Genomic DNA, 21,438 nt, shown 5'->3' on the forward strand with positions numbered 1-21,438 from the left:
ACGAGCAAACGGGTCACCTGATGGAAAGCAACTTCCGTCGCCCATGGACACTCGCAGCATCAGAAGAGCTGTAGGTGCGTTGCCGGCCTTTTAGGAGGGAATAGGGTAATAGGGAGGGTAGGGAAGGGAAGGGAAGGGAATAGGGGAGGGTAGGGAAGGGAATAGGGTAGGGGATTGGGCCTCCGGTAAACTCACTCACTCGGCGAAAGGCTGGTTTTATAGTTAAGCGTTTCGGCAGCGCCGTTGGAGCGCCGCGCGTTCGAAGATTAAGGCTGGTTTTATAGTGCGTTTCGGCAGCGCCGTTGGAGCGCCGCGCGTTCGAAGATGTATGGGGGTAGTAGTTGCGTTTCTAAGTCGCGCGCTTGAGCAGCGCCGTTCGCCCGTATGTTCGTTAGGCTGGTTTTATAGTTAAGGCTGGTTTTATAGTAGAGCGTTTCGGCAGCGCCGTTGGAGCGCCGCGCGTTCGAATATGTATGGGGGTAGTAGTTGCGTTTTAAAGTCCGCGCGCTTGAGCAGCGCCGTTCGTCCATACGGCTGGTTTTATAGTAGAGCGTTTCGCAGCGCCGTTGGAGCGCGCGCGTTCGAAGCTGTAAGGCTGGTTTTATAGTAGAGCGTTTCGCAGCGCCGTTGGAGCGCCGCGCGTTCGAATATGTATGGGGGTAGTAGTTGCGTTTTAAAGTCCGCGCGCTTGAGCAGCGCCGTTCGTCCATACGTTTGTTACAGCTTCGAACGCGCGCGCTCCAACGGCGCTGCGAAACGCTCTACTATAAAACCAGCCTTACAAACGTATGGACGAACGGCGCTGCTCAAGCGCGCGACTTTAAAACGCTACTACTACCCCCATACATCTTCGAACGCGCGGCGCTCCGACGGCGCTGCCGAAACGCGTGACTGTAAAACCAGCCTACGTTTGTTACAGCTTCGAACGCGCGCGCTCCAACGGCGCTGCGAAACGCTCTACTATAAAACCAGCCTAAGCGTTTCGGCAGCGCCGTTGGAGCGCCGCGCGTTCGAAGATGTATGGGGGTAGTAGTAGCGTTTTAAAGTCGCGCGCTTGAGCAGCGCCGTTCGTCCATACGTTTGTTACAGCTTTGAACGCGCGCGCTCCAACGGCGCTGCGAAACGCATAACTAAGGCTGGTTTTACAGTCACGCGTTTCGCAGCGCCGTTGGAGCGCGCGCGTTCGAAGCTGTAAGGCTGGTTTTAGGCTGGTTTTACAGTCACGCGTTTCGCAGCGCCGTCGGAGCGCGCGCGTTCGAAGCTGTAACGAACATACGGGCGAACGGCGCTGCTCAAGCGCGCGACTTAGAAACGCAACTACTACCCCCATACATCTTCGAACGCGCGGCGCTCCAACGGCGCTGCCGAAACGCTTAACTATAAAACCAGCCTTATAGTAGAGCGTTTCGCAGCGCCGTTGGAGTGCGCGCGTTCGAAGCTGTAAGGCTGGTTTTATAGTTAAGCGTTTCGGCGTTTCGGCAGCGCCGTTGGAGCGCGCGCGTTCTAAGATGTACGGGCGAACGGCGCTGCTCAAGCGCGCGACTTAGAAACGCAACTACTACCCCCATACATCTTCGAACGCGCGGCGCTCCAACGGCGCTGCCGAAACGCTTAACTATAAAACCAGCCTTAGGCTGGTTTTATAGTAGAGCGTTTCGCAGCGCCGTTGGAGCGCGCGCGTTCGAAGCTGTAACAAACGTATGGACGAACGGCGCTGCTCAAGCGCGCGGACTTTAAAACGCAACTACTACCCCCATACATATTCGAACGCGCGGCGCTCCAACGGCGCTGCGAAACGCTCTACTATAAAACCAGCCTTACAAACGTATGGACGAACGGCGCTGCTCAAGCGCGCGGACTTTAAAACGCAACTACTACCCCCATACATATTCGAACGCGCGGCGCTCCAACAGCGCTGCGAAACGCTCTACTATAAAACCAGCCTAACAAACGTATGGACGAACGGCGCTGCTCAAGCGCGCGGACTTTAAAACGCAACTACTACCCCCATACATATCCGAGCGCGCGCGCTCCGACGGCGCTGCCGAAACGCGTGACTGTAAAACCAGCCTATAAAACCAGCCTTACATATCCGAGCGCGCGCGCTCCGACGGCGCTGCCGAAACGCGTGACTGTAAAACCAGCCGTATGGGGGTAGTAGTTGCGTTTCTAAGTCGCGCGCTTGAGCAGCGCCGTTCGTCCATACGTTTGTTAGGCTGGTTTTATAGTTAAGCGTTTCGGCAGCGCCGTTGGAGCGCCGCGCGTTCGAAGATGTATGGGGGTAGTAGTTGCGTTTCTAAGTCGCGCGCTTGAGCAGCGCCGTTCGCCCGTATGTTCGTTAGGCTGGTTTTATAGTTAAGCGTTTCGGCAGCGCCGTCGGAGCGCCGCGCGTTCGAAGATGTATGGGGGTAGTAGTAGCGTTTTAAAGTCGCGCGCTTGAGCAGCGCCGTTCGTCCATACGTTTGTTACAGCTTTGAACGCGCGCGCTCCGACGGCGCTGCCGAAACGCGTGACTGTAAAACCAGCCTTACATCTTAGAACGCGCGCGCTCCAACGGCGCTGCGAAACGCATAACTATAAAACCAGCCAAAGACAGCGCAAGCGCTGTTTCACGCCGGTTTTCTGTGAGAACGTGGTATTTCTCTGGTCGAGCCGGCCCATTCGTGCCGAAGCATGGCTCTCCCTGTCGGGATCCCGTGGACGTAGCGGAATAGAGCAACAATTGTTTCCCAAGTCCCAACCTATTATGTACCTATTATTATTTTACGTATATTATGTATGTAAGGAATTTAAATAAGTTAAATAAAACAAATAAAAATAATATTATTTATTACTTAAGAGGAATCCACACCGCCGTTTTTCCATACAAACGTTGTCCCCTGTTTCCTCCCTGGATAATGCAAGTAGAGTTATGATTTTTTTCCTGAATATCTATAGCCACTATTACCATGTCCCTATGTTTTCTTTTTTTTCCATAATTTTATTATTAAAAATGATAAGAACGTCCAAAAACCCAAAAAAAGGCCAGATTTTCCTCTGTGTTCAAACACCCAGACAACAAAACTGGCTAAAATATACAAAAAAATTAAAACATAGGAACACAGCTCAAGCCTTGCTTTAATTCTTAATGAAAAAAGTACTTAAATCGGTTAAGTTTTGGAGAAGGAATCAGCGGACAACGAATCGAAGATTTTCTGTTCTTTTATAAGAACTTTTGTCGTGTTGTCTCTATCGCGCTCTGCGGTGGGAGACTTGAGATTGGTGAGACAGCAATACATTTTCAAATACCTATTTTCAATTTCTCTCGCCCCTGGTGTATCCTCTTAGCATCCAATAAGACTAAGCAAGAACAAAGAAGGAATAGTTCACTACAACCTTCAAAAATCAGAAAGTCACAATTTTGCCCAGGATTCTATACGAGTCACAAATATTTCTATTTTTAAATGTCTCCAAAATGTCACGGTCTAAGTGCGAGTTGATGATGGTGGCGCACATCATGTCCAAGTGCGCAGAACACAGCGGTGACTCCAGCTGATACGTCACCACTTTTTTCTCCGAACATTCTTGGAGGGATGTATCCACGCTGGTCGGATATCGTGGCCGGAGGGATATTATTTGAGAGGAAATTTTATTGATTTCGTGCGTTGTATTCACTAACGTAGACAACTGTTTGTACATATATTCGATCCACTTCCTAATGTATTGCATGGAGTGGGTGGTTTTGCCTCGCATTAGGCTCACGCATATCGAAAGCTTCGTCGGCCACTCCATACTAGTCAATTGACCTATCACACTAGAATCTTCTTTGGTAAAAAGCGAGTACGCATGCTTCAGGACGCCCACTTGCAGCTCCGCGTCAGTCTTAAAGTCTATGAGGTTACTTTTAAAATCGTCGATCACTTCGGTCGGTGTCCCGCCGATGCAGAACACTGTTCCAGTCAAACCTGCGAAAAGTTCAAAATACACAAAATTGCTTGTGGATAAAAAAATCCTTTTATGGCTTCAAAGATCATATTATAGACTAGCTGTTACCCGCGACTTCGTCCGCGTCAACAAAATGTTAAATACATAGGTAAAAAATAAAAAAGTAAAAAAAATGTCCTCTTCCTTTTTGGAAGTCGGTTAAAAAGTAGCCTAAGTTACTCTTTATTACATCAGCTATCTGCCAATAAAAGTCCCGTCAAAATCGGTCCAGCCATTTCGGAGATTAGCCGGAACAAACAGACAGACATACAGACAGACAAAAATTCTAAAAATTGTTATTTTGGTGTAAGTACCGTATAAATATTCATATGCATGTAGTAAAAAACGGTTATTTTAATATTACAAACAGACACTCCAATTTTATTTATATGTATGTAAGATATGTAAGATATTGCTTGTAACGAAGTATAAAAGAAGTGGTTTATAAAATGCGTACCATATTTTTCTAGAACAGCTGCCATCTCCAGGGCAACCAGGATGCCGCTTTCGTAGCCCAGGAGATAGAAATGGTCGTTGAGCGCCGCTTTCTTCTTTATCACGGCGATATATCTATGCGCTAGTTCCGAGATCGTCTCGCTGGGGTTGTCTATTCCCGGCTGCAGCGCCAGGACAGGGAGCTTCAGTCGTTCGCACAGCGCACTGAAACGTTCGTGGTAACCCTCCACTCCGGGCACGATACATAAATGTGGTTTGCTCACGTCGACGTCCGTGAACTGGAAGAGAGATGAATATCGATTTACATATTTTGAATACTTAATCAAAAACATGAAATTAAGTATAAAAATTCTATCTAATCATATTGTATTCTCCCAAATTTTAACAGGATTAATGGTCCACCTATAGCATTCAGGAACATCTTAGCTACACATTCGTGAAAGAATTTCTGAAATTGGTCCAGTAGTTCCTGAGATTATCGCGCGCGCGTTCAAACAAACTCTTCAGCTTTATAATATTAGTAAATTATAGGTAGTGTTTTTGGTAGACACACAAGAGTGACAATAAAACTGTTAGCAGGATTAGAACTTATGTCTGGATTTCAATTGGATGAACGGAGTACAGTCAAGATAGTAAGTATTTTATACCGCAGCAGTGCTGGCCAGCGTCGGCATGAACCGCAAGTCTGTCGTATGTAGCAGCTCGTCAGCGAACACCGTGGGGAAGTATGTAGCTATTCCTCGATTCTCTTCCACGTGAGAATCAACGCATCGATTTTCCAACTCGTTGCTGAAAAATCTGAAAATAATTAAAATATTAGAGTTGACTCTTGACTGTTGACTATACAGGGTGGGTTTAGGTATCATTAGGAGAGTCCATTTAATAAAAAAATTGGGTGTTATTTTTTTTTCAATAATATATTTTATCCCACTTGCAGAACGGTCACTTCGCGGCGGAGGGTAGAGCGGGGGTGACGCGGGGGAGTCGCGGGAGCCACGCGCCCGGCGGTAGTGTCCATTAATTGTGGTGTTTTTTAAGAAAACTTTCGGAAGCTATTTCTCAACATTTTAGTACTGAGTGATTATAAAAGAAAAAATACGTGTATTTTTATTTTTAACAAGGATCATAAATAGTACGGGAGCCCTAGAACATTTTTTTTTGATTACTATCAAACAAGTGAGTAGCTTACTCACAAATAAAGCCACTCAAAAATAAGCTTGATAGTAATAAAAAAAATGTTCTAGGGCTCCCGTACTATAAATCGAAATTTGGCCGGAAGGTTTAATTGCACTCTGTATAAGTAACACCAAAATAATAATAAACACTTTATTCTGCTAAATAATTATTTCAAAAATAAAGCCCTCGTCTAAAAATAATGTTGTAGCATGGCTGTAGCTAATATAAAGAGGATCTTTATGTAAAAATAAACTCACCTTTCTACTGATAGGTTAAGCAGATCTTCAACACTGAAACTCAACTCGTATGCGTCTTTTAAATATTCTTGAATGACGGAAACCGCAGCGTCGCTCATGTTCAGTTCTCGCAAAGTGTAATTCGAATTTCGTGCTTCTTCACTGTCAACTTTCAAACCTGGATGACAAAAATTATATTTAAATAAATAAATAAATAAATATAGTTTTATTTCTGAATAAATTTGAAACAAATGTTCTCAGAATGTCTACATGGTGCCTACCCCGGCGAGAACAACCGGCGTAAGAAACTCGCACGGGGCCACCTTTTACCAAAAAAGTGGAAAATAACAATAATAGCTTAAGCTAATTTACACTAGGTATGTAAAAAATGATACATTTATATAATTATTATTAATGTTGTAATATATCAACGTACAGTCTGTCAAGAAAGTGAAGAATTTAAAAAGTGGCAACATCGTAGTGTCATCCCTTTTTTCTTAGATTAATTTGAAAGGGATGACACGACAATGTTGCCACTTTTTAATTGCTTTACTTTCTTGACAGACTATACAATACAAGTAACAAGTTTCCTAAATCGATACTTTAATACGAGTATGACCTTAGTATTAAAGCTCCGTGAGTATGACTCATAGTTGTAATATCTTATGCAGTTAACTCTGACTTAACTTAGCACAAGCCTTGCGGGATCCAATTCTTGTATTGTATAATGTACTATCAGAGAAGCTGATTCATAGGCAGATGGCGGACCCTAAAGGCCGTTCCCAATATTTGATCTATCTCTGGTTTTGCCCTACTAGAGATAGCAATAGCTCACATTACGGCCATTCCCAATATTTGATCTATCTCTGGTTTTGCCCTACTAGAGATAGGAATAACTCACATTAGACATTAGAGACATATATTTTATGTCAATTGTGAGCTATTCCTATCTCTAGTAGGGCAAAACCAGAGATAGATCAAATATTGGGAACGGCCGTTAGACATTAGAGCCATATATTTTATGTCAATTCAATGTTAGCTGCGATCGGTTGTATGTCAAACCAGAGATAGATTGAATATTGGGAACGGCCGTAAGTAATTTGGTCGCGTTATGTCAAACCCAGCAGACAGAACACAACTCATATTAAACTGACAGAATCCCACCAATTGACGTAGGTCCATCAACTACTAATGAATCAATTTCTTCCATGGTACCTGCGACCTTGGTTTAAGAAGAATCGGAAGCTTGATCAAAATAGCTACCTGCAAGCGACAAGATCTGTTCCATCAAGGTTTTTCTAGTCGCGTTACATTTGTGAACCAGGACGTCCTTCTCTCGTGAGCATAGTGCCCGCTCCAGGGCATCTATGGCGTCATTCGCTGATATCGCACTATTATTGTTAGGTCTATCTTCATCATTATTAATCTACGGAAACATTTTAACAATATGTAATAAGAAATAATGTTAAGGCCCTTTCCCTACGGAGATTCCTTAATTTACCGTATGTAGAGCCTTATAAACTCATAATTTGAAAGCTACAAAGTTATAATAAAAATACAGCAATAATCTTCAGTATATCAACATTCCTTTCCCCGTTTTAAATTTTCAATTTTTGACATTAGCTTCCAAAGTAATACCAATTTATTAAAATTGAAGCATACCTTTAGCATCTCCCTAGTATTTACATTGAAACACACGAAAATAGATAGACAATTTCAATAACTACATACCTATTCCCCGTTTTAAATTTTGTTTAGATCAATTTTGAACTAAGATAAGTAAAAAAAATAGGATTTTTGTGCGATCTCGGCAACGCGTCAAATGTATGGTCAAGGTCGTTTGCTCGGGGGATGGCCTTTAATTTATTTATTTATTTATTTATAAATTCTTTATTTGCATTATAAACAATATAAAATAACAAAAAACAACATTAGGCAAGGAACATAGCAAATAGGCGGCCTTACCGCTTTCAGCTTTGCTTTAATATGAACAATAAAAAAATAAAATAATATTTAAAGCACTTACTAAAATAATTTGAAGAGGTATCCATACTAATATTATAAACGCGAAAGTGTGTCTGTCTGTCTGTCCACCTGTTACGTCTTCATGCCCAAGCCGCTGAAGCAATTTTGATGAAACTTGGTATGAAGATACTTTGAGCTCCGGAAAAGGACAAGGGATACTTTTTATCCCGGAAAATGCATGGTTCCCGCGCGATATTGGTAAACGTTGACGCAACGGAGTTGCGGGCGTCATCTAGTCACTAATAATAATAATTTATGATGATAGAATAATAGGATATTTTAATGCTTCGTGGTCCGAGTCGGGTTCGCATTTGTGCAGTTTTTAAAATGAATAATATTTAAACATCGTCACGTTGTTAATTACTTAATATTGTTGAAGGTATGCACTTACTTGTTTGATCTCTGGCAATTTAATTTTAGTAATCATTTTACTGTTACCATTTGTAGTGAACCACGACCTTGGTGTATTGCTCAATTTGCTTGTTGTTACTAACGCAAAATATCTAAAGGAACAAAAACAATTTTAGTTCAATATTCAAAATCAAACATAATACCTTAACTTAATTAACTAACCTAGTACCTACCAACTAATGAATGACTAAAAAGATATGGTACTACTATCACTACCATATTATTCTAAACCCTAAAAATTAACAATTCAGAGAGCGAAAAAGTCATTAATAGATCTTTGTACATAACTGTTGGGAGTTGCGACCACAGCATAGATCAAGATAGATACCGCATGTCGCTCCATTTGTATGAAAACGAGCGTGCCACTTTTTTACTACTTACTGTGACGTGCCGATGATAAGAAACGTGTCCATTATCAAGGCCAACGTTTCTTTTTGGTATTCTACAGCTCAATACTGTACTTTTAGGCATTTAGGATTTTTTTTAATTCCGATTGACGTCCGATTCCGATAGCAGACTAAAGAAAAGACTTTCGAAAGACGAGCTTTGCTCGTCGTTTGGGAACGCGATATGGCACGCGAAGTACATACACATGCGGTATCTATCTTGATCTATGCTGTGGTTGCGACGCTCGACGAAAAGTGTGGGCTCGTATGCTAACTTACTTCAATGGATAAGAATATTTTGATACAAATGTGGTGAACTGTTCGACTGTCTCCATCACATGAGTGGCCTTCTCTTTTGAAGTGAGGATGAATATACTTTCCAAGCCATCCTCTTTGCAGCCTCTTATTATGTCGGATTTTTCCTTCGCTTCCCGTGTTGCCTCTATAAGTCTTACGGTCACATCATCTTCCCACTGTCTAGAAAAAGTAGCTTTGTTTAGCAACGCAAAATGAATGGGTCTTAAGTCGTCTAGTTATTTAAAATCTACTTATTTTCGGGGATAAGTTTTATTATTAACAGCTGTGCAATGCAACAAAATTATTTACTTTCTATCATAAGATCATCACATCATCTTCCCACTGTCTAGAAAAAGTAACTTTGTTTAGCAACGCAAAATGAATGGGTCTTAAGTCGTCTAGTTATTTAAAATCTACTTATTTTTGGGGATAAGTTTTATTATGATATGATAAGTTTTATTATCATATCTGTGCAATGCAACAATTATTTACTTTCTATCATAAGATGGTAATATTGAAATACGAGATCAAAATTTGGAAATACAAGGTATTATATTATCCATATTGGTTAAAAAATCTTTAACCAATATGGAAGAAACTAGTTAAGTACCTAGTACCTACCTAATATGTGCATGAACATAATTCGACACTTTGTCGAGCAACATCAGAATTTTCGTTGCTCCCCGTTCAACAAGTCTTTCGGCCAGTTTTAGCGCCAGCATCTGATTGTCCGATACGAGCAGTTGCCACGACGAATTCGAGCACGTTATACTGTAAACAATAATTGTGTAAAGAAATAACTAGTTTATAAGGGATAATTACTGTCTGATGCTGCTTTCCGACCACTCTACTTTAAGCTATTATATTAGTGTATTTTAAAAGCGGCTATAAGGACATTATCATCTAAATGCGGCCAATTTACGTAGGTCCCCCATCTGCCTATGAATCGACTTTTCTGATCGGACCTGGACACGACATTCATCTCCATGTTCAGTTGTAGGAGCACCCGGCCGTGGTGGTCGCGCGTCTGCAGGCGGCACGCTCGCGCTGCGTCCCGCGCTTCGTACGTCACGCGCGTCAGCGGACGCACGTACCCTTGCCTTATGCCCGTCACCATCAGCTCGCGTATTAACTAGGAAAAAAACACAATTCTATTCGTGAGTATTTCATTTGTAAAATATCAAATTTTACTTGAGTGTCTTTCATATACCTAATAATACAAGTTGAGGGTCCTTTAAAAATCAATTGTAGCTACATTTACTACTTATACTCTCCCATCATTGCAAAAGGGTTCACGCAAAGGTAGATATTTTCTAAAAAACCGAAAGTGATGTTTCCTAACTTATATTATAATATCGTGTACATATTTTTTTATTTTGGCAAGATATTGTCTTATGCCACGGTCAGTAGTCTTGGCTTTCTTCCCTCATGTAATATAGTTTATCCATCCATGATTTCCATGAATCAGATCTTGACATTATTAATACTTTTAACTCTACACGCACTAACACCGCAAGATACAATTTTTAATATACTCACCTTAATTTTTTTAACACCTTCATTTTTTCTTACGATTTGAAGGAACGAGCAAAAAGCAAACCATCAATTTCGAGTTCTTCAGGTTCAGTTTCAGGTTCATATTTGTTAGATTAAAAGTTGAACTTACTTGTATATCTTCCGAAAATTGCGGTAGGAATATAGTAGAGAAGTCAATGGGGTAGTAGACTTTGTCGAAGGACAAGTGGTCAAGCCCGAACTTGTAGTCCTCGCGGTTGGGGACCACGCTGGTGTCCACCATCACCCCGTAAGACGCGAGACACCTGAAGGAGTACTGAAAATAATTATTATTAGATACACTTTGTATAAGTATTTTTAAATACAAGAAATTGTGTATGGGCTAGAGTAGAAGTTGTCATAAAAGAATACCGACGCAAATTTTATAGGGTTGAGAAAATGCAGTTGTCTTCACAGCAAGAGATCATCGTACAATTAAAAGAAAAAAATTGGCAGGAACAGAATTTAGGTATCATTAGGGGAGTATGAATAGACGAGTTAGCTTGTGACAGAATGAAGTCAATGGCGTATTTTTATGCTTCAAGAATCAATTGCATTTTGTAAAAATAATGTTTTACACACCCTCTTACCCACCTAAATTTACTCACCAAAATTTACCCACTAAAATTGGAATTTGCGAGAAAAATAATCTTAAAAAAAACTACGTGCACTAAAGTTATAGCACATTAACTTAACTATAAACAAACCAAAACTCTACCGATATCAAAATAACAACATGGTATTATTGCCACAGGTAGGATAATTTAAGTACACCAAAATTGCATAAAATCGGGGGTTTTGTGATAAAATGGTTTTCTTTTATTTCCGTCTGGAAACTGGTACGACCAAGCCCACAGCCACCTCCTAAATTGGTTAGCGTGTGGCTGAATGAAGTAAATGGCGTATTTTTATGCTTAAGGGATCAATGGTAATTTGTAGAAACAACGTTTCGTAAATCCCACCAAAAAAAATTCTCCGCGACAGACCTAAACTGTGTCATAAAAACTGAACTACAGAATTTAATATAATAAAATTCATATATACGAGGGCTGCTATTTATGTATCCGGAACTGACCACTTACAAGAACAATATTTAAAAAGTAATTACAACATTTGAAAATAGAACTCTTTGGTTGAAGAATACATTTTGTTTCATGTGACTGTCAATTATTTTTCCATTGTGGCGTCATTTTGAAAATTGCGTGTCTTCATTTGCCATGGATTTAACGCGTGAACATTTTCGTGCAATGATTTACTACGATTTTCGGCGTGGGCTAAATCAACAACAGTGCTTTATTCAACTCACCGCAACTTTTGGAGATGAAGCACCATCAAAAACCACTGTTTATCACTGGTACAGTGAGTTTAATCGTGGGCGGTCTATGATCACGGATGAAAATAAAGAAGGTCGCCCAAAAACAGCTGTTGTCCCACAAAATATAGATGCTGTGCGGGAACTAATAATGCGTGATCGTCATGTTACATATCGCGAGATAGAGGCGTCCTTAGGCATAAGTATGACGAGCATACATAAGATATTACACGAACATTTGGCTGTAAAAAAAATATGTTCGCGTTGGATTCCGCACAACTTGACAATCGATCAAAAACGGGCTCGTGTCGATTGGTGCAAAAAAATGATAAAAAAATGCAACCGTGGTACGTCAAAAGCCGTTTATAATATCTACACAGGTGATGAATCTTGGATCTATGCATATGACCCCGAAACTAAACAACAGTCAACGGTGTGGGTGTTCCAAGATGAGCCGAAACCAACAAAAGTTACTCGTGCAAAAAGTACTTTGAAGCAAATGGTCGCCTGTTTTTTTGGAATTAATGGACATGTGGCTACAGTGCCATTAGAGAATCGTAAAACGGTTAATTCTGAATGGTATACGACCATTTGTTTACCAGAAGTCTTTGAAGAAATAAGAAAGGACAACCGACAACGCAGAATCATATTACATCACGACAATGCTAGCTGTCACACTTCAGCTGAAACAACTCAGTTTTTGGAGGGTCAAAAGATCGAATTGACTGGTCATCCGCCGTACAGCCCTGATTTGGCACCTAACGATTTCTTTTTATTTCCATACGCGAAGAACAAATTACGTGGTCAACGTTTTTCGAGCCGCGAAGAGGCTGTTGATGCGTTCAAAATGCACGTTTTGGAGATACCTCAATCAGAATGGAAAAAGTGCTATGAAAATTGGTTCCAGCGTATGCAAAAGTGTGTCGATCATCGCGGCGAATATTTTGAAAAGCAATAAAACCATATTAAATGATATATATGTTTGTTTCTTTTTTTAATTCCGGATACATAAATAGCAGCCATCTGCCCTCGTAATGAAGAGTCAACTATATAAAACGACTAGGTACATATAAGTAAATAAAAATCTAATCCCGTATCAAGTTTTCTGTTAATCGGTCTTTTTTTTATGAAATAAGGGGACAAACGAGCAAACGGGTCACCTGATGGAAAGCAACTTCCGTCGCCCATGGACACTCGCAGCATCAGAAGAGCTGCAGGTGCGTTGCCTGCCTTTTTAAGAGGGAATAGGGTAATAGGGGAGGGAATAGGGGAGGGTAGGGAAGGGAATACGGTAGCGGATTGGGCCTCCGGTAAACTCACTCACTCGGCGAAACACAGCGCTAGCGCTGTTTCACGCCGGTTTTCTGTGAGAACGTGGTATTTCTCCGGTCGAGCCGGCCCATTCGTGCCGAAGCATGGCTCTCCCACGTATAAAAATGGTCTAGTATATATATTGAGTAAAATAATTCGCCGTAAAGCCACCAAAATTGGAAATCACCTATTTATGTTTATTTTCTTGGAAAATTATAATTAATATAATAATAATATAATATCTATGGACGCTTCACACCACGTCAGTCTGGCCCCGTGCTAAGTACCTGAAGGACTTGTGTTACAGGTACCAGACAACGGAAATATATTTAATACTTTTATACTATACATATATTTAAGATTTTTATTATATGATACACATATTAAATACACATCCAAGACCCAGGAACTTTTTGAAAAACTTTTTGTTCCGTCGGCGGGATTCAAACCCGCGACCCCCGGCTTGAGCTACCAACAGCCCACCAACTGAGCCACAGAGGTCGTCGAACGTCGAAATTATTTAAAAAAAATAAGGATAGGCCCAAATTATAAGCGATCTTATAATTTGGGCCTATCCTTATTAGGCGCCACTTTTAAAATCAAAAATGAAAACGCGCGCAAGAAAGTGGTTTGGGAAATGACTGGATACTTCTTTTCTACATGTCAAGAGCTAGTTACTAACATTTTTCAACTCATCTGTAGCACAGGATACCAGAAGATTGCAGCCTTTACCATTCGTCTCTCGCATTATGTTGTAGACGAAATTGAGGTCCCGTGAGTGGTCAATTATATGACTATCTGAAATAAGAAAAATAATATTTTTAACACCGTTGAGTTTCAACTTTCGCAGGTACAAAATGAGCTCTACATTTTTCATAACAAAGAATTGCATGGGTCAGAATTAAGATACAGCTATGGTCTATTGTGTAAATTTTTTGCAACTATGGGTACCTATAATCTGTTCAAACGGAGAAAATCGAGACTAGTTTTAAATACAACTCAAAAGAGTTAATTAGTTATTTTCTCACCCTTAACTTGGGGAAATATTTTTTTCAGGAATAGCTTTTTGGATCTGTTGCTGACTGTTGCAAACACTCGACAGCCGTGCGCTAGCGCAATGCTAATGACTGCCTGGCCGAGCGCCCCCGTGCCGCCGTGCACGCAAATCGTGTGCTTCCTGTTCATGCGCACCTTGATGAACTGAAAAAAAAAGAAAAGATACTTAGGTAAAAGACCTCGTTTGCCTATGGTTATATTGATAACACCATTCCACAACTCTTAGCACAGTAAGCTGCGAAAGACATGGCAAAGGCAAAGTCGCACTTTCACATTTACTTACTCAGGTGAATTATTGTGATTTGTGAGTCATAATTTGCCTGAGTAAATTTATGACATGATTGCAGAAGAAATCAATGTACCAAAGGCATATTCTCGTTAGCGTGGCCCCGGCATTAGTAGTCTGCAATAGGTTTGTGATAGACAAAGTTACACAATGTAGTACGGTTTACTACCTATCTACATTACTACAGCATTTTTAATATATTCGGTACGGACTTTATAAGTTACTATCAGCAAGAACGCCTCAATCTTATAAAAACATTCAGTTGCCTAGTCGCTACTGAAGATCTTTTCATAAACAAAAAATAATTATTTAAACATAATATTAGTTCATAAGCATAAACTTAATATTTATTACAAGTTTTATATTTCAAGTGTCTCTGAGAGACATACTCGTTTTAGGTACACCAGGTCTCACCAGTATGTAGAAAGCCAAGGAGTACGCTAGTGGAACTGTGGCGGCGTCTTCCAGCGTCCAATAGTTGGGTACCGGCAGGAGAAACTCGGCCTGGGCTGTCACATGTGATGATATCGTGTCACTCCGTACTAAACCCATCACTCTCGCACCGCTGTAAAAAATAAATATTATCGCCACTCCGAATATCTACAATGCAAATTGTAATTCCTTAATATGTATAACTTTGAATGAATGATTAATTACTCCTTTAAATAAAAACATTGTTTGAAAAAGAAAACGATGACAAAATATCCGACACAAAAATCAGTCCGAATTTAATTATCAAATCATCAAATTCAAACTGAAAATAAATCTTCAAGGTATTTTAATTTTTGAGTGCTACGCTAAATACGATTCGATAAAGATTGTAAGCCAAAAATACCCTAAGAAAAATTGGCACCGTCAGGTAAAAAAGAACAAACACACCTTTTAGCAAAACCACTAAAATCAATGACACATTTGGTCGGTTCATTATTGTCTTGAAAGTGTGTTCCCAGCAGCTTGTTTACGTAGACGATGTTAATTCCCACGTAGGTAGCCTGTATAAGAAATGGTTATTAAAAAAGACAAAAGACAAAACCAGCCAAGTGCAAGCCAGATAAACGGAAAGACCGTAGAGTCTTTATAAGAAATAAGATTTTACCCTGGATCTGAGAGAAAAAAATTTTCTACAGTAATTCATAGTAGAAACAAGTATAATACTTAAGTGCATATTTTTAATAGGCAATGACTAGGATTTTAAGAGATACCTTTACTTTTACGCCGTGGTCAGTTTGTAGATCATCTTTAGCCCAATAAATTGACTGAAGATCACCAATCTGGGCAATTTTTAGTGTCACGCTTTGATTTGAATTTGTTTCGTCTTCTAGTGGCACAAAATATTCTCCTCCTGGAGTGTCCTGTAAAATTTGACAACCATTCAACAATATTTAGAAGGGGGAAGAAGAGGTCCCGGTCGCTTGTAACTTGAAATATAGTAGAACACTCTGTCAGGCAGAAAAAGATATTTTAGAGCTATTTGACATGTTAATCTAGATTTTATTACGATAAATATTTCGACAATTCGAAAAACTACATCTCATAACGTCAAAACATACTTGCGAGTCTTTTTGCTGGCGTAAAATTAGTTTTTTGGAAATATTAGGCTCTGTTGGTCTCCATATAGCCAGTTTAATTATTCCATTTTCTGTGTTTTGAGCACTCACTACTCTATTATATGAACTCTCTTTCTGTTCTTGACCTTGTTTATAAATTATGAACGTATTTTGATGTAGAACACTTTGTAGCTTTTGACACATCTGCAAAGTTTAACTTGGAATAAACTGGTGTTCTGAAAGTATTTGCAAACTGTAAATATTGTGGGTAGGAATATTTGCCTCGTCATTTAAATCAGCCGCTATAATCAAATCAATATGCTCAAAGTCGTTTTTGTCTTTTTCATCTAAACATGCTTTCGTGTAAGTAGCACTTATCCCGGGAATTTTGTTTGATATTTCTTTTATGTTACTGAAATTGTTCTTGACGCTATAAGCATTTTCAATTTGCATTATATTTATTGACTGATGTTTCACATTATCAGCTGCAATTTGTATCAACATATTCAGTGCTTTATTTTCCTGAAACATGACGTTAATATTATTTTGCTATTTCTGACGTTAGTAACCATTTAATACTGTTATGGCTTACAGTGCTTACATTCATCTTTTTGCTTGAAAAGAGAGGTAAGAATTCACTCATTTTTAGAACGATATCATCATTTTTGAGAGGAGGTACATCGATAAATTTTACAGTTTCCATAATAACTCCACCGCAACTGAAAAAACAAAAACAAAAACCTCAGCTGAAGATGTTGTATTCTGTAGTTTTTAATCTGAAAAGAGAGTTATAACCTTTTATTTTTTTATACTTACACAGTAAGATCATATACATCTAGAACTTTAGCTTTAACTAGGACTGTATCTCCATCTACCATAGTGCAGCTACGGTGCTTATCAACATCGATTATCATCTTTCTGATGAGGTTAATCTTAGATACGGCGTGATGTTGTCGTCTTAGAACATTTAGTTGTATGATTCCTTCTAAGAAAGTCGTCCAGTTGTCTCTCCATGCAATTCGCGCCTCCGTTAGGGATTCGTTTACACTATGTATACTGCGGAATTCGTTGCTAAAAATGTATCCATAACAATTTTATCTTTGATTAATAATATGTAAGTATTACAACACTAAACAATGAGCAGTGCTCGATCAGTTCAGCTAACAAAACTATTGTTACGGTACATGGTATACGGACACGTAGTGCCATCTAGCGACAAACCAGCAGAACTTACCGAGGGAACACAGGCAACATAAATCCCCTACTCAATACTAGATGGCGTTAGGTGCGCTAGTACATACTCGAATAGACTGTGTTCGAACTTTCTAGAAGTGTCTTGTTTACGTGTTTACCGGTTTATTTTGTTTACGTGTTTAGTTGTTTATGTTTATTGTGGTACATGCTCGAGCCTCCTAGAAAGTTCCGACACTTGTTTACTTGTTTACGTGTATCGGGAACTTTCTGGAATTCGTCTCGCCATATAAAAAGCCACAGGTAGACGGCGCGGCAATTCAGTTCGTTTCGAGCTATCATCAAGGTGACTTCGGAGTGAACACAAGTGATCAATAGTGAGTGAACCAGTGAAACCTGCGACTTGGCTACGACCTAGGACAGTGATAGTGCTTAGTTTTTTGGACTTAGTGTTTAGTGCAGTGTTAATAAAGTCTTCAAGAGAGTCAGCAGGTCTTTCTCTCCAAATCCTCGAACCCTAGCACGTAACACTATCAACTTACACATAATGATAGTCTTTTGCATGTAGCAACTGATAGATATCATCTGCGTCAAGGTGTGTTTCGGCAGTTATCTGGGGCATCTCAAACTTCCTTTCATCTGTGATCTCTGGTAAAATTGTTCCTGTTATTATGACCGAGTTCTCATTCAGTACCTGTGAGAAAAATATTGTTCTGATACCTCTTTTCTTTATATTCAAATTCGTCAAACTGAGACTATCTACGAGTACTCGTAATAACTAGTTAGAACAGATGTTCTGCTTAGGTATATACAATTTTAATACAAAAGTCTTTAATATAGTGATTTATGATTACAACGATAACGTTAACATTAATAACAATAACAATCACTAATTTCGAATATTTCGTATATCTTTATTGTGATTTAATTAGTGATTAGTAATAATTTAGTAGTAGTTACTTATTTTGATAGTAACAATTTTACTACAATTTATTCAATTATTTTGTTGGAGAAGTTAGTTATTTTGACAATATATTGCACCTAACTAAGGGGCATCTAGGGCCTAGGCTCATCTTTTGTCTGCGGGGGATCCCACATTTATGCCAAGTAGCCTGGAGCATTTTTATGGCAATGGCAACGCAACGTTGATGTATTGATTTATATTGTGCTGTACATTGTGTAGTCGATTATACTATTTACATTTTGTAAATTATAATGACGGCGCTTACGAAATACGAAGTGCATGGCCTGCATCTGATGTTATGTCACTCAACTTTAAGAATAAAGATTGTGTTAAAATTTTATAAAGTGCATTAATATTGAATACTGTATGTACCTCAAAATGCCCTGTGCCTTTCTGTATACCGACATAGAGGCGTAACTGGTGTTTCTTATTTAATATCGGCTGTGTATGTGAGTACACATTTTCGAACTGTACTGATAATGTCTTTCTCTCCTTGTTTAGGCTCGCTGCCAGTGTGTCCCATACGGCTACGAGAGCCGCGGAAAACGGATACAGGTTTTTTCCTAAAAGAAGAATTTGTGTCCTAATGTACCTTTTATTTTTAAACTATAGTGAGTGTGGCAAAGAGCGCCACCCCGGCAAGCACGCCATATAGCTATAATGATTCTCCAATCAGCAGTACGAGTATGGTGATTAAACTTAGCTATATGGCGCACTTGCCGTGGTGGCGCGCTTTGCCACACAGCACACTCTATATCTATTTTATTTTATTTTACCAGTAACTAGGTGAATGAAATACCTCTTATTATGTGGCCTTTCAAATGACTATGTTCAACATCGAACGTAGATATAGCATCTTTCGAAGTTGTGGCAATCGCTTTGCTAGCAATGGTCGGTTTGTGCAGGGACCTAAATGCAAGTTTAAAGTTAGATTTAGAGTAGACTTTAGAGCAGGGATTTTCAACTGAAAATAATTGGCCAATCAATTTCATCTTTTAATTATTATGTTAAGCATGGCGTACATGCTTTGATTATTATATACTGCGGCGTATGTAAACAACGTTAAATAAGTAGTTCTTAGAGTAATATTGCATTAATTTAGACACAATAATTGTATCTTAAATCTCACCATTCTTCATTATGCACCCATTCCACTAGATGTGATAACATGGGAGTTGACGTTGATACCGGAAATTCTATTCGTGGATATAACGCCTTTACCTTGGGATTAAAGCCTTCGACGTACAAGCTGAAAAAAAGGTGCATGAATCATGAGTACTTAATGGGTAATAAATAATAATAAACATAATATAAGGGTGATCAGTGTGTATGAAATCTCTTTATTACCAAAAGTATTATGACGACGTACGACGTTATAATATTATGAAACGTATGCCGCGTTCGCACCGATAGAGTCAAGCGCAGTCCGAAGGGGGTCACAGGGGACATGATCCCCCCAAAATCTAAGGTCAAATTGAAAAATCTCAAAATCTTGCCAAATAATAAAAGGAAATTTCTAGTTATCCTATAACAGCGGTAATGTTTTTTGTGTGACCCCCTCCAAAACTTTAGGCTGTGACCGCACCTGGATAGAGTAAGAGATGACGCTTTCATAGATATTCTAGATAGAGCTCATCTCATGCCTCAACGTCATCAAAACAATTTGAGTGATTCGCTGCAATCTTAAAAACAACCTGTAGCTAGTTTAATTTACTTACTATTTGTGTGCGTGGGGTTATACCTACAAATATACAATGTGATGTATCCTGCATGCTTTGATATGCGATGTACAGGGTGGCATGGGCGTAGCGTAGGCGTAGGGGGGATTGGGGGGGCAGATTATTTTAACACAATATAAGTAAGTATATCTCACAATAGTCTTGAAGGTGAGGTAAAAATTAAAAACAAAATTTGATTGAATGCCTCCCTTCTCACCCCGCAACTCTCTCCGCTCCACGTTTAGATATGAAACTCGTGAGCATTAGCGACCGATCGCTCTTGTGCAGGGTGGAACAAAACAAAGTGATAAATAAAGTGATGACTGTGAGAATAGCGAAATTTTTTTTGTGTTTATGAGTTATTTCATACAAAAGTAAAAAAAAACTGCTTTCAGGGCTGCTACTTTCGTAATGAATACACCCTTAAGCTTAGGCCAAACCTACCCGACCAAGCGACTGCGAAGCACGAGCGTCAAGTTGCGTCAAGTTGTCAAATGTGTGTTTTGTAACTAGACTTCTTTTTTTAAACCATTTGACAAGTTGACGCTTCCGCTTCGCAGTCGCTTGGTCGCATAGGTTTGGCCTAAGCTTTAGTATCACTTTGATTTGTTACACCCTGTAGTACACCCCAGATACAGTACCGTCCAATAGTTTCCAGCAATAATGTGGTATTTGCAGGATGTCCTCGCCGAGAGAGAGGCAGCAGCTTGCAGGATTGTGGTAGAGAACGCTTGAGGATGGCCTGCAGCAGATTGTGGGGAGCGACCTCCACCAGGACAGCGTCAGCCGGTATTTGCTGTGATGTCTCCTCAAATAGCACTGGACTCTGGCAACAGAAAGATGATTAAGATTGTTTACAAACCCGAAATCAAGATAAAACTAGTCAATAACATTATAGGTTAGTAGTTCATTGACTCCATACCAACAAATTGTTTGTGAAGTAATCGGCGGAGCAGTATTTTGCCTTGGGTTCGTCCCATTGCGCCTGGGGCACCGATGTGGACAGCCAGCGGGAGCTGCGGGGTTTGGGGTTGGGAACTATTTCCTCCATGAACTTTAGTAATGCGTGTCCTGGCGTGGAATTTTTTTTGATATGAAATTAAGGCTTTAAGAGCTCACCTGACTCTAAAAATCAAACATCATCCTTCTCTCCTCACACTCACGCCCGTCTTTCATATGTAAGGTGAAAAAGGACGGCGCGGAATCATCGCCGAGTTAGTTTTACTTGAATAAAATACGAACTATAATGATTATGAAAAAAGTGTTTTGAGCAAATTTAGGTTTTATCAATACCTTTTTAGATATTAAAAAATATTAAAGAAAAGACAGCAAATTTCGAAGATCCAAGCAAAAATGTGTCTAAAACAAGGTTTTTTGTAAAAAAGAAACTATCGAGAATTTTTTGAGTAATCGTGTTTTCGTCTTGAGCATTTAATCTTTATGAACTGAAGTTACTTGTGTCAAAAAATCAGTTTTATAGACCTTACAGATTTTGAGATCTAGGTTAAAGTATGTAGTCAAGTTAGGGTCATATGGGCTCTTAAGCTAA

General features: G+C 39.7%; 1 protein-coding gene across 4 annotated transcripts in view; it reads right to left on the bottom strand.

Annotated features, from left to right (window-relative positions):
• Positions 1 to 3,329: 3,329 nt before the first annotated feature.
• LOC121729000 (fatty acid synthase-like) overlaps positions 3,330 to 21,438 on the bottom strand; it is a 31,410-nt gene continuing 13,301 nt past the window's right edge. For 3 of the 4 annotated variants that reach the window (XM_042117367.1, XM_042117366.1, XM_042117369.1), the window contains 25 exons: positions 20,812 to 20,960; positions 20,531 to 20,715; positions 19,301 to 19,420; positions 18,971 to 19,080; positions 18,544 to 18,734; positions 17,750 to 17,901; positions 16,833 to 17,087; positions 16,618 to 16,735; positions 16,299 to 16,538; positions 16,020 to 16,220; positions 15,672 to 15,821; positions 15,349 to 15,461; positions 14,884 to 15,034; positions 14,156 to 14,327; positions 13,810 to 13,925; positions 10,617 to 10,781; positions 9,916 to 10,082; positions 9,572 to 9,721; positions 8,933 to 9,130; positions 8,248 to 8,359; positions 7,095 to 7,257; positions 5,853 to 6,009; positions 5,067 to 5,211; positions 4,421 to 4,697; positions 3,330 to 3,944 (listed from right to left, as the gene is read on the bottom strand). In XM_042117367.1, the coding sequence (XP_041973301.1) occupies positions 3,385 to 3,944; positions 4,421 to 4,697; positions 5,067 to 5,211; positions 5,853 to 6,009; positions 7,095 to 7,257; positions 8,248 to 8,359; positions 8,933 to 9,130; positions 9,572 to 9,721; positions 9,916 to 10,082; positions 10,617 to 10,781; positions 13,810 to 13,925; positions 14,156 to 14,327; positions 14,884 to 15,034; positions 15,349 to 15,461; positions 15,672 to 15,821; positions 16,020 to 16,220; positions 16,299 to 16,538; positions 16,618 to 16,735; positions 16,833 to 17,087; positions 17,750 to 17,901; positions 18,544 to 18,734; positions 18,971 to 19,080; positions 19,301 to 19,420; positions 20,531 to 20,715; positions 20,812 to 20,960 (4,517 nt within the window). In that variant the 3' untranslated portion in view covers positions 3,330 to 3,384. The remainder of the gene's footprint in view (positions 3,945 to 4,420; positions 4,698 to 5,066; positions 5,212 to 5,852; positions 6,010 to 7,094; positions 7,258 to 8,247; positions 8,360 to 8,932; positions 9,131 to 9,571; positions 9,722 to 9,915; positions 10,083 to 10,616; positions 10,782 to 13,809; positions 13,926 to 14,155; positions 14,328 to 14,883; positions 15,035 to 15,348; positions 15,462 to 15,671; positions 15,822 to 16,019; positions 16,221 to 16,298; positions 16,539 to 16,617; positions 16,736 to 16,832; positions 17,088 to 17,749; positions 17,902 to 18,543; positions 18,735 to 18,970; positions 19,081 to 19,300; positions 19,421 to 20,530; positions 20,716 to 20,811; positions 20,961 to 21,438) is intronic. The other variant, XM_042117368.1, reaches the window with a different exon arrangement.

Source organism: Aricia agestis, chromosome 7, assembly GCF_905147365.1.
Source record: "Aricia agestis chromosome 7, ilAriAges1.1, whole genome shotgun sequence".
Classification (NCBI taxonomy): Eukaryota; Metazoa; Arthropoda; class Insecta; order Lepidoptera; family Lycaenidae; genus Aricia; species Aricia agestis.